The sequence below is a fragment of the Phodopus roborovskii genome, unplaced genomic scaffold, assembly GCF_943737965.1.
Source record: "Phodopus roborovskii unplaced genomic scaffold, PHOROB, whole genome shotgun sequence".
NCBI classification, from domain to species: domain Eukaryota; kingdom Metazoa; phylum Chordata; class Mammalia; order Rodentia; family Cricetidae; genus Phodopus; species Phodopus roborovskii.
This window is the reverse complement of record NW_026126588.1, coordinates 11,611,379-11,628,126: the sequence shown is the minus strand read 5'-3', so window position 1 is coordinate 11,628,126 and position 16,748 is coordinate 11,611,379. Positions and strand designations below refer to the sequence as shown.

Genomic DNA, 16,748 nt, shown 5'->3' with positions numbered 1-16,748 from the left:
CACCAAACATATAAGGGTTTATTTACTCTTTATATTTGGTATAATTTTAAACCATTCCTTTTAGGGTTTTTTTGTTTGTTTTTGTCTGTTTGCTTTTTGTTTTGTTTTGTTTTGTTTTTCTTGAGACAAGATTTCTCTGTGTAACAGCTGTCTGCCCTAGAACTATAGACAAAGCTGGGCTTGAACTCACAGAGTTCCATCTACCTTTGTCTCCTATGTGATGGGACTAAGGGCATGCACCACCAGCAACAAGTATTATTATACACAAACATGGCTTGAAAGTTTGTGTTTAAAGGCATGGTTGTCAATACAATAGGGTTGCATCCATGCACTGGTGTGCATGCAGATGACAAGCCTGCATTTGGGCACTGAAACCAAGTTGGGCAGGGGCCGGAGGCAGGGATGCCTCTAGAGAAGGTAAGGAAGGTAGAGGATGGGCCAGGAGGCATGTGTAGCAGGCAGTAATTGCCAGGAAGGAGAAAGCCTCTTCCCACTAGGACCTGTTAAATGGCATAGTATGTAAAAGCACTGAAAATGGACAAAGTTCCAGATAGCCAAGGGACAAAACCAAGAACTTTTCCAGACAGGTTCGGTCTACTTTGCTAGGAGTCTGATTTCTTTTCTTTAGGATTCAGAGAGGAGGGGTGGCATATAGCGGGTTCTATTTTTCAGCAAGTTTAAATTAGCTGCTGAGGAGATAATTTGTTGGATAAAGACAGGAGTAGGGACTAGTCCAGAAATCTAGAGAATCTAGGAAATCACTGGAAGCTAGTGGTCATGGCCTTCGAGGCTGTCCACTGAGCTTAATTCTAAGTTCCTGCTCCTGCTGGTGTGCATGTTAGCAAGACACCGTGGGTCTCCCATGCACCAGATCTAGGATTCTGAATTCACAAGTTTAGTTTCTGTAAAATAACGCAGTCGAAGAAGCTGCTCATTTTGAGGTTCTGACGATTCTCTGTTATATTTTGTTACATGTTCTGCTTCTTTCTTGGTTATCTCAACTAGAACACAAGGGAGATTAAGAAAGTTATTGAAATATTTCGCAGAAGTATAACTGCCACTAAAATTCAGTTATTCTCCCCACCACAGAGCATGTACCAGCTCTTTGAAATGACTCCTTTGGGGAGGATGTCTGAGCATTATAATATAGCACTCACTGAGCCATTTATAATATCAGATCAAAACTCTTCTTTAGAGTAGAGAGTTCAAAGGCTAGATCCATTTGCACGGTTGAGAATTTTTTCCTTACTGGTTGGGTTGAATCCATTATTTACAGAGTAGCTTTAGAGATTTACTTTCTCGAAATCCTTCAAGAAATTTAATTTTATACAATCATTTCATGAAGCAGGTTATAGCATTTTCTACAGCTTTATTAATGTTTTTAATTTAACTTAATTTCATCATACTTACAGATCCCTTTGGGCCAGGTAATCCCATATCTCCCTAAATCAGCAAAACAAAATTATATTAGTACAATTTATTCACTTGACATAGTTTACTAAGACATTTTTCCAATGCTATTGTACTGCTAACATATTAGAAAACAGGTTTGACTCCATTGAGCATAACTCTTGGAATCCAGTTGCAGACAGGGCAAGACCAGGCTGGAGAAACCCACAGATACTGCTGACCTGAACAAGGGGGAGCTCATGGACTCCAGTCTGATAGCTGGGAAATCAGCATAGGACCAACCCAGATTCCCTGAATGAGGTGTTAGTTAGGAGGACTGGGCAGTCTATGGGGCCTCTGGTAGTAAATAAGTATTTATCCCTAGTATACAAATGGACTTTGGGAGCCCATTCCACATAGCAGGATGGTCCTTCAGCCTAGACACATGGGGGAGGTCCTGGGCCCTACTCCAAATGATATGACCGATTTTGAAGATGCCCCATGGAAGGCCTCACCCTCCCTGGGAAGCAGAAAGGGGATGGGATGGGGGTTGGTGGGGGGAACAGGGGTGGACAGGAGGATGAGGGAACTGGGATTGACATGTAAAACAAGCTTGTTCCAAATTAAAGAAAGGAAGGAAGGAAGGAAGGAAGGAAGGAAGGAAGGAAGGAAGGAAAGAAAGAAGAGACAGGTTTGACTCAAAATGTGGTCTGTCATTCCAGTTCAGCTACCAAACTCTGTGCTTCTGTGTGAGCAAGGCAACCTCCCAGCCCTTGACTATCTGATCTGTTGACTAACCAGCTGCAATGAGAGCTCGGTGAGGCTCACTCAGGTCTACAGTGTTCTGCACCAAGGATGAAAGCGTGCAGGAAATAAAATAAAATGAAATGAAATAGCTTTTCTCCCCAAACACAACAGACATTTAAAACTATATACATTGAAATTTTTGTTTTTATATTTCTGTGGTTTTTAATTCATTCCCCAAAAATCTATCAAACAAAATATCTATGTTTTCAGGCTTTGGATAACAAACAAAACAAACCTAGGTAATCTTCCCATCATTGATTTTAGATGAGTTCAGTTCAAGTGTTAGCATGCCTCTACTATAAGATAGAATGATTTAAATTTTAAAACATTCCCTAAGCACATAAAATGAACAGCCACTACAGAAACTAAAATGCAGTACTTTCAGAAATCTCAGAAATTTGCTTAAAAAAAAAAAAATCAGAAACTTTGCCCAGGTCAGACATCTCTAGATGTCTGCAACCCTGCAACCCTGAATAAACATTAGCGGACCATTTCGGACCATTTCTCTGCTCTTGGAGAGCTCCAAGGCTCCTTCACAGGGAAGATTGTTACTGATTGCAGAAGATCTCATTCACACATTACGTTAGGGCTGACCATTCCTGCCCAGACCATCCTGACGAGGCGGCAGACCAGCAGCTCTACTCAGTGTGCTCTGCCCTTGTCCCTTCCCTGGAGACTCAGCAGTCTCACCCTCTGGAGATAGAGATCATTCCTTCAGGTGTTTTCAGGGTAGACAGAATGTTCTCAGCCCTATTTGCGAGCCACAGCTCCCTGACCCTAAAAAAGACATTGTTTCCCTGCTAGTCTCTATTCCAATGCACTCTGTGACTATATGAATAACTTGAATGTCTCAGTATGAGACCATGGAAAAATTCACCATCTCTAAGGGGATTCTGGAGACGTGTAAAGCTACGTCTACCAATCTGCTTCACCAAGCCTTGCCTTCAATATTTGGAATCATTAGTCAAAGTAGAGGAAAAATCCACTTGGCCTTTAAGATAATCAGAACAGTGTCAGAAAGAAAAAGCACCTCTTTTTAAAAATGTCTAAAGTTTTATATCAACCAATAAAGAAACTTACAAGATCACCCCTTGCCCCTGCTTCGCCTTCTTCTCCAGAAGCACCCTAAAAAAATTAGGATAAAATGTTACATTCTTTTCAGTCCTCCATGCATGGGTCAGCTCTAACAAGTCAACATCCACAAGCATTTATAAGTCCCCAGATGCCCCAAAGATCCAGTAGGAGCTCTCAATTCCATGACAGCAGGCTAATCCTAACCAAAACAAGAGTAGACAGAGAAGACAGAGGTGAGACCAGGTTCCAGCTACTGACTGAGTTTAGTTCATTTAATTAAGCTAACAACGACATCTAGCAATTTTAAAATTCAACAACCCTTGAAATGACATCCTATAGTAAATTTAGGAATCCAGGCACGGGAACTGACTCTGCTTTATTTACACCTTTTATTTGCTGAGGTCTTGATCAAACAATACTTAAAATGTTATTTTGTGGCCTTGAAAGTCTGTCATCTGAATCAAATTCGGCAAGCCCGAGAGACAGGGCCACCCTCTTCAAAGAAAGAGCGCCACGCAGCACGAGAAACAGCCATTTAGCTCCCGCATATGAAAACTCTTTGGTTGCACACAAAACTCCATTAAAGCTTTCCCTCGCTATACAGTACACTGAGAAAAGCTGTGAGCCACCATGGTTACATCTCGCCCACAAACCCGCCAGCCCCGCCCCTGTGACGTGGCATAAATCCAATACCACTAACCACATGCTCGGCTTACCTGTTCACCCTTGGGACCTGGTTCGCCAAACACACCCTGAAATGAACGAGATTGAATATTTTTTCAGTATTTTGAGTTGTGAGTTCAGATGAGTCCACATCCCTGAATGAAGACCAGAAGAAACCTGTTCTTATTGACAATTGTTCCCCAAATCGCTAGTAACTGGGGGATATTCTCGGATCATATCCATGTGAATGAACTTTCACTGATATGAATATAAACTAAATAAACACTATAACTGATCCTCGACTCCTCTTAGCCTCTAGTTCTCTCTCTTTCCTTCCAGGAAGATACTGTTTTGATTTGTTTCTTTCTTTGCAACATCAATTCTCAGTGACCCCAGTGGCCTTTCCCGGTCTTTCTTCATGGTAATCGCCAGAGACAGGCTTCCCTGGGCAAAACAGTCTTGATTTCTCAACAAAGAAGGATTCATCCCAGATTTTAAAAAGGAAAAAAAAAAAAAAAAAAAAAGTGTGCAGAGTACTGGATATCTTACCCTATCGCCTTTCATTCCAGGAAGCCCAGGGGGGCCAGGCAGGCCAGGGAGGCCAGGGCTACCAAGAGGTCCCTGGAAAACAAACAGAAAATCCCCAAGTCACCTTGCCCACAACGCTTCATGTTGACAAGCCAGACAGGGCCCTGACGTATCAGCTCATGTCTAAAATTAATGTTGGTTTAGTGCTGCCCCTTCTGTTTCTTCCCTCTTGTGTCCCAGAAGAGGGCGGGCGGCAGGTGGGCTCCCACCTTCCACCCCACCTCTGAATTCCCTCTCCCCTACTCAGCAACAGTGAACTCTTTCAGCCAAAGTCCTGGCGGCAAGCTGTCGCTCCTCCTGCTGAATAAACAGGAGCTACACAGGGAGCAAAAGATAGCATTCAGCTACAGTTCCCTTCCCGTCCAAGAGGCAGCCACCAAACGTGGCACTTCATGCCGTTCTGGGTTTTCAGACGCATTCAAACCACGCTGCTTAAATAATCATAGCTACAATATGAAATTCTACATTTATAGTTTCACATATTCATATAACAATAAAAACGTGTGGTTGATTAGATGACCTTTTGCAAATTGGTTTTTCTCTCCTTTTCTGTTTAAAAAAAAACGTATCTGCCTTGTAGGAAGCAAACACATAGAGGTAGGAAACATCACTTACCAGTTTACCTGGTATGCCTGGGGACCCGTCTGGTCCTGCTTCCCCTCTACTGCCCTGTGGAAACAAACATGTTGTCATCACCTGGATGTTCAGACCAGAGTCAAATGCTTAATTATTATATGAGAAAACAACATTCCACACTGGTTTTGGTTAATATGTATGAGTTGCCAAAATCTTCCCCTTCACTTCTACTGAAGGTGCCAGCCATCCTGTCAATATCTAATTGCTCTCTAGGTACCCTATTCATGGAACCTGATCAAGCTGTTCCATGGATGCAGGCCATTGGAAATATCCGCTCTTTGTTCATGCAATGACAACTAGTAATGTTCAGCATGCAAGCCACATCCTATTTTATATTATGGGTATTCATAGATACACAGTTTATACCCTCACTTAGATGTGTTCTTGGGGTGTTCCATACCCACTCGTTTGGCATGGTACCATCTCTATGATACAGACTAAGCTCTAGTGTCTATGGATGCTTTCAAGGATCCACTGTCAAGAGATTGTTACCTCAACAAAAGCATGAGAAGGAAACACAAGGCAGAGATGCTTGCCTGTAAATCACTACTGCAACTTCAAGAAGACACACATGGCAGACACTTACAAACTTTCTGAGATTAGATTTCTTGTTTCACTCATCTTAGGTCCAAATTTGTCTTCCAGGATTACAGACATTGAGAAGTATGACTCACTATGAAGATCAGCCAACAGCAATGCTAATTTTGTTTTGTGGGCCAATTTCAAGCTTTTTATTTGAAATCTAAGTCTTCAAATTTCTATTCTACTTGAAACCTCAAACTTTAAAAAAAAGGAACTTTCGAGAAAAAGATGTGTGACTTTTACTTCTATTCTTTAGAACTCAACACAAGTACTTTTCAATAATTTTTCTGTTAACCTGCCAGGTGTAAGCATTTGGAATAGGACACTGGTCCTTAAACCCATGAGCACCTTGGAAACCTGAGGCAGCGCCATGAGGATGGGCGTTGGAAGGATGTAAATCTAGATGAGAAGTGACCACTGCAACAGTTGTTTTCTATCCACTTACAGAGATTATCTTCTGCCCTCCCCAGACACCTACCACAGGAAAGGCTCATGGGTCCACCCTTCCCTGGGGAATTATTGACTAAGGATGCATTCCAGAGGAAGGAGAGTCAGTAGCGTAGGCTCTGTCGAGTCCCCCATGCCCCAGAAGTTTGCATTACACTTATGCTCATACAGATAACCCTAGCTGATTGAATCATTAAATAAAGACAAAACAAGCAGATAATAAAAGCGGGGTGGGGGAGGGCTTATATGGAGGAGTGGGGAGGAGAGTAAGACATATGTGGGGTACATGTGTTCATAATGCATTAAATACATGTATGACATAGCCAAAGTAATAAATTTAATTTTAAAAATTGCAACACAAGAGATTAGCTTCTGCTCTTATTAATTTGGCCCGGACCTTCCAAGCTCAAAAATGGCTTCTCTTCAGGATACAAATACCATTGGCATTTTCAAATACTTCACTGCATTGTGGTGCAGACCCTCTGAGTCATTTGGTCTAACCTGACTTTAGTCTTTACAACTAGTTGGGAGTTGGTGGTGTACACCTTTAATCCTAGCACATGTGAAGCAGAGGTAGGTGGACCTCCATGAGTTCCAGGTCAGCTTGGTCTACAGAGTGAGTTCCAGGACAGGCTCCAAAGCAATACAGAGAAACCCTGTCTTGAAAAGAAAAAAGAAAAAAACTAATTGCCACTGATGAGGAAAAACAGATATCAGATGAGAGCAGAAAGCTTGGTCTCCAACAGAGACTCAAGCATTTGCTTCTAATTCACTTGTAAATAAAAAGAGCCATGCATCAATATGTAAAATGAGAAAAATAAATAAAAAAGAAAACCAACAATGTATATTTACATGTAATGGCATTAAAACCCCATATTACATTGGAAAAAAAAAGAGCCATGCTACTGTATCAAAATTCAGGGTGATTAATATAGTTCTCTTCCAAAACCCAAATACTAGGACTGTATACCCTTTGGTTTATTTTTGGGAGGATTAACTATCTTATGAGTCAAAAGCAAGGATTCTCTCTGCTGAAATCTTATTTTCTCCTGTCTTTCTTGACTTCTGTTTGTTTCCCAAGCCCTTCCCAACCACTGGCAAGCCTGCGGTAAGCACCCGTGGATGACTCATGGTACCACTATGGACAGCCTGCACTGCTGGATGGATGTACCCGTGGAGGACCACAAGAAAGACCCATGGCATATGGATATGTGCTCCTCTGCTTCTGCATAAACAGGCAGGTCCTTTGTTCTTCATTCCCTTGTAACACTCCAGGCTATTCTAAATGTAGCCATTTCTAGAGACATCACCTCACTGGGAAAGAAGAAATGTTGTTTCATAACAGTATTCAAACAGTTGCTTACAAACAAAGTATTAAGGACAGGTTTTCTAACAGTCAATGTCTGTGGTTTCTGAACAACACACACACACTACACATACTTGCATAGATTCTGAAATTTTTATGTGAGAAGAAAAAGATGAGTAGTTGAGATATAAATGGCCACTCTAAAAACATAGATTAAACACATTCTAGCACTAACTAGTCAAGGCTCATAAATGATACAGCCTTGGGCTCCAACAGCCTGTGGTCACCACACTCTGAGGTGTTGGCAGTGGAGGCTGGTACAGAAAGGCCCCTCCCAGTGGCTGATATTTACACAACAACCGTCTCCATTTATAACAAGAGAGCCAGAAGGAATCAGAATGGAGACAGATCTGCCAGTTACTATGTGAGATTGTACTAAAGGGCTCTTTGTTCCTCTCAGGATCCCCGTGCTTTCACACACAGGGAAAACTTCAGACACACGTGCCCATGCATCCCTGAGAGGCAGCGGAGGCTGCAGAGAAGATGTGGGGCATCCGTTCCTGCTGTGGCTGTGAACAACTCCCTCCTCTGTGCCCTTTAGATCTGGGCTGCACCAGAGTTTCCAGCGCTTTGCTCCATAGTCCCTGTTCTAAGTCAGCCACCTTCGCCTCTGACTCTAATTCTGTGCCTCTAGTGTAACCAACACCCAGGGATTAGTTCGGGTTTGGGTATCTGTCTTTACCAATTTTACTTAAATTTTGGATGAAAGTTTAAGATTGAAATCTTAAATTTAAAAATGGCTAAAAGTCTTAGAACAGCAGAATTCAGCAAGCAAGTACCCACTGATAGCCATGCTATGGCGGTGACGTGAGATTGCAGAGAGAGACCGACACCAAATGACGCAAGTTGATGCCTCTTCCTTTATAAAGGAACTATTGGGCATTTATTTAAAAAAATCACAAAAAAAATCTGGAAATTTAGTGTGACTTAATGCTGCCATAATTGTTTTCCAAAAGAATTAACTCCATTCCATCACTTTAATTTGTCATGGCATTTATATTATAGTTCCCATGTTTCCAAAATTATCCCAAATGCAAGCTAGCTGAAGAAAAAAAATACTATCTTTGGTACATGCTAGCTAAATTTTAGAAGTGAGAAATTAAACCATTATATTCAGCCTGTTCTGCATACTAAATGTCTCTCTCTGGCAACAGCAAACAGGGAAGATGCTGGTGTAGCCCAAAAGATCAATCCTGATTTCTCTAGACTGCGTCTTATATCAATTCATTTTCCTATTAAATTGGAAAGTCACATGAGTTCGACCTCAGGGAATAACTTTCTGTTCCTTGCAAAGATGCTTTCAAGGATTCAATTTTATGATATGATATAGTTGTATTTATCTTGCGTGGGTTTAAATATTCCCTTATACATGTGCAGAGTAAAATCTGTCTGAATAGTTAACATCACACATATCAGCTTCACACATCATTGCCGAGGGCTGGGCAGAATGGGGTGCAGCTTAGAAATCCCAACCGCACACCATCTGGTACCCATATGGAGACCTCTCTGCTTAAGGCTATTGTGCTGGGAATGGAGCAGGGTGTTAGGAACTAGCAGCCTGCTGATCCCGCCCCCAATGATGGGCGGGACGCTCATGGCCATGTTGTGGCTACTTCAGCCTTACCTGGCTGCTCAAGCTTTACCTGGCAGCCAGAGGACTCAATTACGCGTGCGCGCAAGCCCCCACTTTTAAAGCAAGCGTGCCAAGCACGCCCCCCTCTCTTGTCCTCACAGGGGTCAACCGAAACCATCAGCAAACACAGACATTTACAACGTGATTCGTAACAGTAGCAAAATTACAGTTATGAAGTAGCAACGGAAATAATTTTATGGTTGGGGGTTACCCCCACAGGAGGAACTGTGTTAAAAAGTGTTGCAGCATTAGGAAGGTTGAAGATCACTGCACTAGAGAGTCAAAATAAAATAATAATAATAATAATAATATAAAACCTAGTCCTTCTTGCAATCAAATCAACAAAAATCCATTGCAAAGATGTTCATCTAGGACACAATTAGACATATTCTAATCCCGTCTACTCAGTTTGATTTGAGATTTACAGGAAAATCGGATCAAACTTGCCAACCATAGGTGGAAATATGTGAATCTGTCTACAAAACAGAATTCAATGATGTAAACAGAAGAATAAATGCGTTTTCCAGGAGAGTTCTTTGGTGCTAAGGCTTTGCTCTAGAGCAATAATACTCAGAACACTATGCCATTTTTTTTTTCTTAAAAAATATTGCAGGTGAAAAGTCAATTACCAAGGAAGGTGACATGTCAAGATTCCTTATGTTTCCAAGTCAACCCATTCCAAGAAGTACTGGGTTCTACCATATGGCTCAGTGGCTAAATCACTTGTTGGGTGTGAAGAACAGCGTTCGGGTCTTTGGAACCCATATAAATGCCAATCTGGAATTCCAGCACTAGAAAGACAGGACAGAGGATCCCTGGAACAAGCCAGCTAACCAGACTAGCCTATCAGTAAGCAGCGAGCTCTGGATTTAACTGAGGGACCCCTGCTCCCAGCATAAGGTAAAGCACAGTTGGAAAGAATTTCTGTTGTCCACCTTAGGTTTCCATACACATGTCACATGTGTCCACACAAATGGAAACACCACATATAAACACATTCCAGACACACATGTACATGCGAGAAAGAAAGAGGAAGGAAGGAAGGGATCCACTCATATAAAAAATTTCAGAATCGGCAAAGCCATAGGGATGGAAGTTGGAGCCGGGACTGTAGAGAACTAAAGGGATTGGAGCTGCATGCCTGGAAATGAGACCAGGGTTTCCTTAGAGGGTGATGAAAATATTCCAGAGTTGATGGCAGCGACGGCTACATAATTGTGTGACTATACTAAAAATAAACATCATGTATATTAAGTGGGAATTTATATAGCATGTGAATTACATCTAAACTAAGGTTTTTAACCACACTAAAATACTTCCCAACATGAGATGAAAATAAAACATCCCAGCCAAGAGCAACGCTTTAATCCTAGCAATCAGGAGGCAGAGGAAGGTGGATCTCTATGAGTACGAGGCCAGCTTGGTCTACAGAGTGAGTTCCAGCACAGCCAGGGCTGTTACACAGAGAAGCTCTGTCTTAAAAAACATAAACACTTTCCTTTTAAACACACCATCATTTTGGTAGCATTTTTTGAAAAGAAAATGTACTGTATATATAGGTTAGTATTCTCATTTTGTTGTCTAGAAACAAATAGACACACAGATGCTCAAACATTCATGAATTCACAAGAGAGAGGCACTCATCAAAGTCGTCAGAGGGAAGGAAGGCACAGAAGGGAAGTACTTACAGGGAGGCCCCTGGGGCCTCGAGGCCCCACCTCTCCTGGAGGCCCTTGCTGGCCCTGTGAAGAGGAGAGCAGAGAAACATTCATGAACATCTCCTGGTAACTATGGATTAGAATCGACAGAAAGCTTAACTACTGTCTTACTGGTTTTCCTGGACTTCCCAACTGGCCAGGCTTCCCCGGAGCACCTGTGTTACCCTAAAGATAAAAACACACCGTTTAGAGTAATTCAAACTGAAATATAGTCAGTCATCAACCTGCCTTACCCACACTAGGCACTGTGTATTTAAGTAGCATTAGTCTCCTGGTTTCACACTGAGACTTTGGGAGGGTACAGGAGCTCTTTTTTATGTGTGTGTTTGTATATACATATGATCACATGCTCACATGTGTGTGCACACACGTATGTTTGTGGGTGTGAGTGCACCTGTGTGCATGTGAAAGCCTGGGTGCCTCCTTGTGTGTCAACCCTCAGGCACCATCCGTCTGCTTTTACTGAGACAGTCTCACACTGTCCTGCAACTCATCAACTCATCATGTAGGCTAAGCTGGCCATTCAGCAAGCTGAAAGCCTCTTTCCAGGACTGTGTGCATATGCCTGGCCTTTTACAGGGATCCTGGGGACCAAACTTAGGCCAGCTCTTCACAAACAATTCCACCTCATCAGCCTCAAGTTCTACTTTATCACGTTTTACCCACGTTATCCTAAAGAAAAGCTCTGTTATTATTTATTTCCTTTCTTTCGCCTATTGCTTTTATTGGCTTGTTTTTAATTCTCTATGAACCATAATCTGACATCAGTTCTGTAGCTTAATAGTATAATTCAGGAGGAGGGGTGGGAGGGAGAAATTTGGTTGCAATGTAAAATGAAATTTTAAAAACAAATAAAGAAAGAAGATCCATTATGAGGTAAAATAGCCCCAGCATCCTGGAACCCATGGGGAGTTGATGGAGTCAGCCAGGTTGGGTACCATCCAGAGTAATAAAAAAAAAAACACACACACACACAAGAAAATAAAACAAAAAACCAATATAGTCTGTATTTTAAGTAGTCAGAAACCATGATGCTGCCTCTGTCTTATACCAGCAAAGGATGACATTCTCATGAAGGAAGACTCGTCAGCAGATTTTTGCAGCTGGGAAAGAGGTTTAGAACGTGACCAACCAAAGCTTTTGCTTTTCTGATTTCTCCCTGGAGTTCAATATAAAATCAAATCCAGGCTGGGTGTGTTAAAATTGCAACAAAATAAACTCATAAAGGCATAAAGCAAAAAAATAAAAATAAACCCAACTGCAAGTTGTTTTGTTCTGTTCGCTTTACCTTTTCACCAGCAACACCTTTTGCACCAGGAATCCCAGGTACACCCTAAAAGAAAACGCACAGATTCTGGGTTTAACTCTCTCATCTGAGGATCCATCAAACTCGAGACGCCAAACCCACCGTCTAAGAAGAGGTGGATGAGGTCATGGCAACCTCAAAGGCAGTGTGGAGAAGCCACACGTGGTGTGCAGTCCTCAGCTTTACTGTACCCAGCTTGCTAAAGCTGAACCTTAAGGAAACACTCCAGGCTAGAATTATTTTTTTTTTTTTTTTGGAATAACCTTTCAAGCTAGAGTTCATCTCCGTCCTTGCATCAGCAAACAATCTTCCGGGCAGGCCAGATGCTATAAGGACATAATATTGTGTCTTGTACAGAATAATAAAATTCTCATTTTTCTCATTTTGGTATTGGGAGCCCTCATATCCCCTAGCAGCTTACAAAGTGCCATATGCCATAACAGATTGGGAGCCAGTTCTTGAAACTACCAAATATCCTTTGCTACCTCAAATGATTTGCCTTCAAAGACTCAAAAACGAAACGCAAACAATGTAATCCATATGAATTTTTGGCCTCACTAATGTAGGGAAATACCAATTTCACTGTTTCAAAATATCAGCTAACCCAAGACTGGTAACCTTCTTAGATGGCCCCTGAGAAATCTTTCCATCCCCTTGTGTCTCAGCCCTGCTAACAAGAACTCCAAGACTGTCTAAAAACAAGGCAAGAAACGGAACAGAATCCACTACCCTGGACTATTTAAGGAAGATAATAGAGAAGGCAGACCCAAATCATAAAACTAGTGCGTAAGCAGAATGTATTACACTTTTTATGCTTTTCTGGTCAAATGACCAGCTAATCACAGGAGGGAAACATCAAAAATGTAAACATTGAAAACAAAACACAGAGCATCATGTTTTCCTCAGAATTTAACAAATTGCATAATGCATCCATCCCTCGGAATTCATCTTTTTCTTTTAATCAAGTACATAAAACATGAACATGTAAGCAACCAAAGATGAGCACATACCGGCAACCCCTGCAACCCCACATCACCAGGAGGTCCAGGCTTTCCTGCTTCACCCTGAAAGCAAAGTTCTTAATCACACAATTGTTCCTTTGTGATGTGTTCTTCTAAGAAAGAGGAGTGCAGACATTTTAGGTAAAAAAAAAAAAAAAAAAAATTCCAGCAGCTACCTTAGACGCACTTTTAATTACTTAGCTCGGGATAGGTGGTGGGTGGGTAGGACACAGGACACCCATTCAAACAGAGTTTCCTTCAGTCTGCCTTCATCAATGGGGCTATTTTACTGATTTCCTAAGGCAAGCACATACGTGGACTATTTTTATAAGTATTTTGCAGTTAGCAATTTCAAACATTGAAAGAGAGGAGGAAAAAAAAAATGGCAGAGCTGTTTAAGCAAACGTCCTGGTAACGGTGCTATGAAAACGCCGAGCTTAGCTGTCCAGGGCAGAGATGCCCCCATTCCCCACTCACACAGAACTGCATCACACAGCTACCTTTGTCCCTGGCATTCCGGGTATTCCGTCGCGACCATCTACACCTGGCAAGCCCTGCGGACACACAAAGAGCACACTGTGTCTTAGAAACAGTCACATTCTTCTTCTCCACGTTATTTCCTGAAGTTTCGTGGCAATTCGGGAACTTTGGGAACTGTGCTATATAGCTCGGGACATACCGTGTCTCCTTTGGGCCCAGGGGATCCAGGAATTCCTCGGGAACCTTGAGCACCCTGTAGGGCAGAAGAGAAGGAGGAAACAAGGCATCTTCAATGAGTGCAAAGCATAGGTCGAGCAGATACACAAAATGGACAGATAATTCAGAAATTCGGAATGCTTTGCAGTGATGAGGACTCGTCTATACTCACTTTGTCTCCCTTGGGACCGGCTTCTCCTGGGGGGCCTCGCTGTCCTTGATCACCCTGTATAAATGCAGAAGTTCCCAATGTGAACAAAGATGACTTACTTGGGGGTGTTTGGAAGTGAGAAAGCATCAGCCACATTGAGGACTACAGAGTAACTTTTCTTTTTTTTTTAAGTGTATGGATGTTTTGCCTGTGTGTATGTGTGTGCACCACATGTATGCCTGGTGTCTGAGAAGGACAGAAATGGTATCGGACCCCCTAGATGTGAAGTCGCAGATGATTTTGAGCTGCCATGTGGGTGCTGGAAGTTGTGTTCTAAACCACTAAGCCATCTCAACTGCTGCTATTGAGTAACTGTTGCTCTTTGTCCACAATGACTTTGATCTATCACAAATACTCGGTTCAAAAAATCTTGTAAAAATTATAGTCTTGATTATTGTATTGCTGTAGGAATAAGTGAGGTTGTGTGTCTCCTGATTTAATTTTAGATGCATAATGGTTCTGTGCCATGGTTGAACGTGTAAAATAGATTGAATTCCACCTTAAAAGCAACAACAAAGTTTACTGTATCTACATATAAGCTAATCTCATTGACTGTTATGGTAGGCTGAGGTATGGGTTAGACACTGTTTCCTCTTTGCTATTTAGTTCCCACTTCAATAATAATAGTTTCTGTAAAAAGTATCCACCTAAGGACACCTGCTACAGATGAGAAGATGTCTTTCTTAAAAGGTAGGTTTTGGGAATTGTTTAACTACTCCAAGCTTAACCTGGCTCTCTGTTTCTATTTCTTAATTCAGACTGGTCAGCTTCATACTAGACATCTCCTGCAATCCATTTCTGCTTCCTTAGACATCCCCTATGATGCATTTCTGCCCCTATAATGCATTTCTACTTGATCTACTCAGTCTCCTCTTCTCATCTAGGCAGCAGGTGCCCTGTGATAACACAAATACCATCACCACCAACAGCACTCCCTGCACTAGGCTTCCTTTCCCAGAAGGGCTTTCCAGATCAGTTGTGCTCTTGTGAATTGCCTCTATCCCAATTCAAGCATTTGATCATCACTGAGTCATATCCTGCCTTCCCCGTCGTATCTTGATAGTGAGAAATTTTGTCTTGCATGTGTCATGTCTACCTTTTTTGCGGTATAGATGAGTAAGAATGAATTTTTATCTGTGAATCCTCAAAAAAGGTGTGGGGCAGTCTAAGTAATGGCACATGCATACATGGTAGTCCAAGTGTGGAAAAATAAGACCAGAAACCATCGAAGAGGAAAAAGAAAAACTGCTTAGGACCCAGAAACATGGTCACCGTTGTCAATCAAAGTACCCTAGCAACCAAAGCAAAAGGAAAACATAGTCACACAAACAGGCAACCATAGGGCATACCCCCTACGAAAACCAGGGAAATAGTTCTCTGTACCCAAAAGAAAGACTGTCATTTTTAAATAAATATGAAAACCTTTGCTCGTTTTTCTATTTAGTTATTGGCACTGGGGATTGAGCCTAGTAACTTTCACCCTGCCACTGAACTATGTCCCCAACCCTCTTTTTATTTTATGGCAGGGCCTCACTAAGTTGGTCAGGCTAGCCTTAAAGTCACTCTGTAGTCTAACCATGCCTTGAATTTGGGGTTCCTCTGCCCCTGCTTTCTTAAGTAGCTGCAGTTATGGGCCTGCACTACCAGACCTGGTTTCTATTTGTCCTTTTTAATTATTTCAATTATTGACATGTATCCCTATTATTGTGTATAACCCTATGGATAGAAAAAAAAAAGACAAAAAGAAAACTGGGCTAAAGCCTTAGAAATGTGTTTTGGTTGAATATGCTAGCATTCACCTGTAATCCCAGCCTTTGAGAGGCTGAGACCAGAGGATCACTGCAAGCTGAAGGCCAGCCAGCGTTACATAGCAAGATGATGTATCAGAATAAAGGAGAGGGAGGAGGAGGGGATGAGGAAAGAGGAGAGGGTATGAGAGGGAAGGGAGAATATCATTGCTTAAAAAAAAAAATCTGTCGCTGTTGTTTTGTTTGTTTATTTGTTTTGTTTTGTTTTGTGAAAGAAAAACTACTTACAGCTGCCCCTGGAATGCCCTGAGGCCCAGGCTCTCCATCTAATCCCCGAGCACCCTGGAAACAAGACAAAGAAATAAAACTCAGGTCAGTCATGCATGTTAAAGGGCATCATCATCATCTTTCTAAAGAAGTATGTCAGCCAAAACAAAGGGGGCCTTTACGCTTTTATTGCATACTATATTTGTGAATGAACACTAAGGAGTAATTCATTGGATGCTTAGGACATGAAGCCATAGTGTAGGCTACTCGTCATTCCAATAGCACTTGGAACAATCTTTGATATCATTCTGGATATTTTAAATTAACAATGGCTCTATACTCAACTGGTGACATGAGCTGAAAACTGGTTCTTATTCAGGGATCTTAGCAGATCTACTCAACAAGGTTTGGCAGTCAACCTCAGAAGGTTCAGAATAGCTGTGAGAATTCACTAATGCTGGAGATGTTGAGTGTTGAGTGTGAATTTAGGGGTAGCTCCAGTGGACTCTGCAGTGGCCCAGATATGAGAAAATCTTCTGCGACTCTAGAAATAACCATCCCATCCCTGGTCACATGACTGTGATCTGGAAGAGGGAACTGTTAGACTCTTAGAGGA

The 16,748-nt window shown here is 41.8% G+C and overlaps 1 protein-coding gene across 1 annotated transcript in view; it reads right to left on the bottom strand.

Moving 5' to 3' along the window:
* Col9a1 (collagen type IX alpha 1 chain) overlaps window positions 1–16,748 on the bottom strand; it is a 60,480-nt gene that overhangs the window by 19,251 nt on the left and 24,481 nt on the right. Inside the window, exons 15-27 of the mRNA XM_051204506.1 lie at window positions 16,154–16,207; window positions 14,079–14,132; window positions 13,890–13,943; window positions 13,711–13,764; window positions 13,220–13,273; window positions 12,192–12,236; window positions 11,015–11,068; window positions 10,874–10,927; window positions 5,137–5,190; window positions 4,483–4,554; window positions 3,987–4,022; window positions 3,277–3,321; window positions 1,411–1,443 (exon numbers count right to left, since the gene is read on the bottom strand). Of these exons, the coding sequence (XP_051060463.1) occupies window positions 1,411–1,443; window positions 3,277–3,321; window positions 3,987–4,022; window positions 4,483–4,554; window positions 5,137–5,190; window positions 10,874–10,927; window positions 11,015–11,068; window positions 12,192–12,236; window positions 13,220–13,273; window positions 13,711–13,764; window positions 13,890–13,943; window positions 14,079–14,132; window positions 16,154–16,207 (663 nt within the window). The remainder of the gene's footprint in view (window positions 1–1,410; window positions 1,444–3,276; window positions 3,322–3,986; window positions 4,023–4,482; window positions 4,555–5,136; window positions 5,191–10,873; window positions 10,928–11,014; window positions 11,069–12,191; window positions 12,237–13,219; window positions 13,274–13,710; window positions 13,765–13,889; window positions 13,944–14,078; window positions 14,133–16,153; window positions 16,208–16,748) is intronic.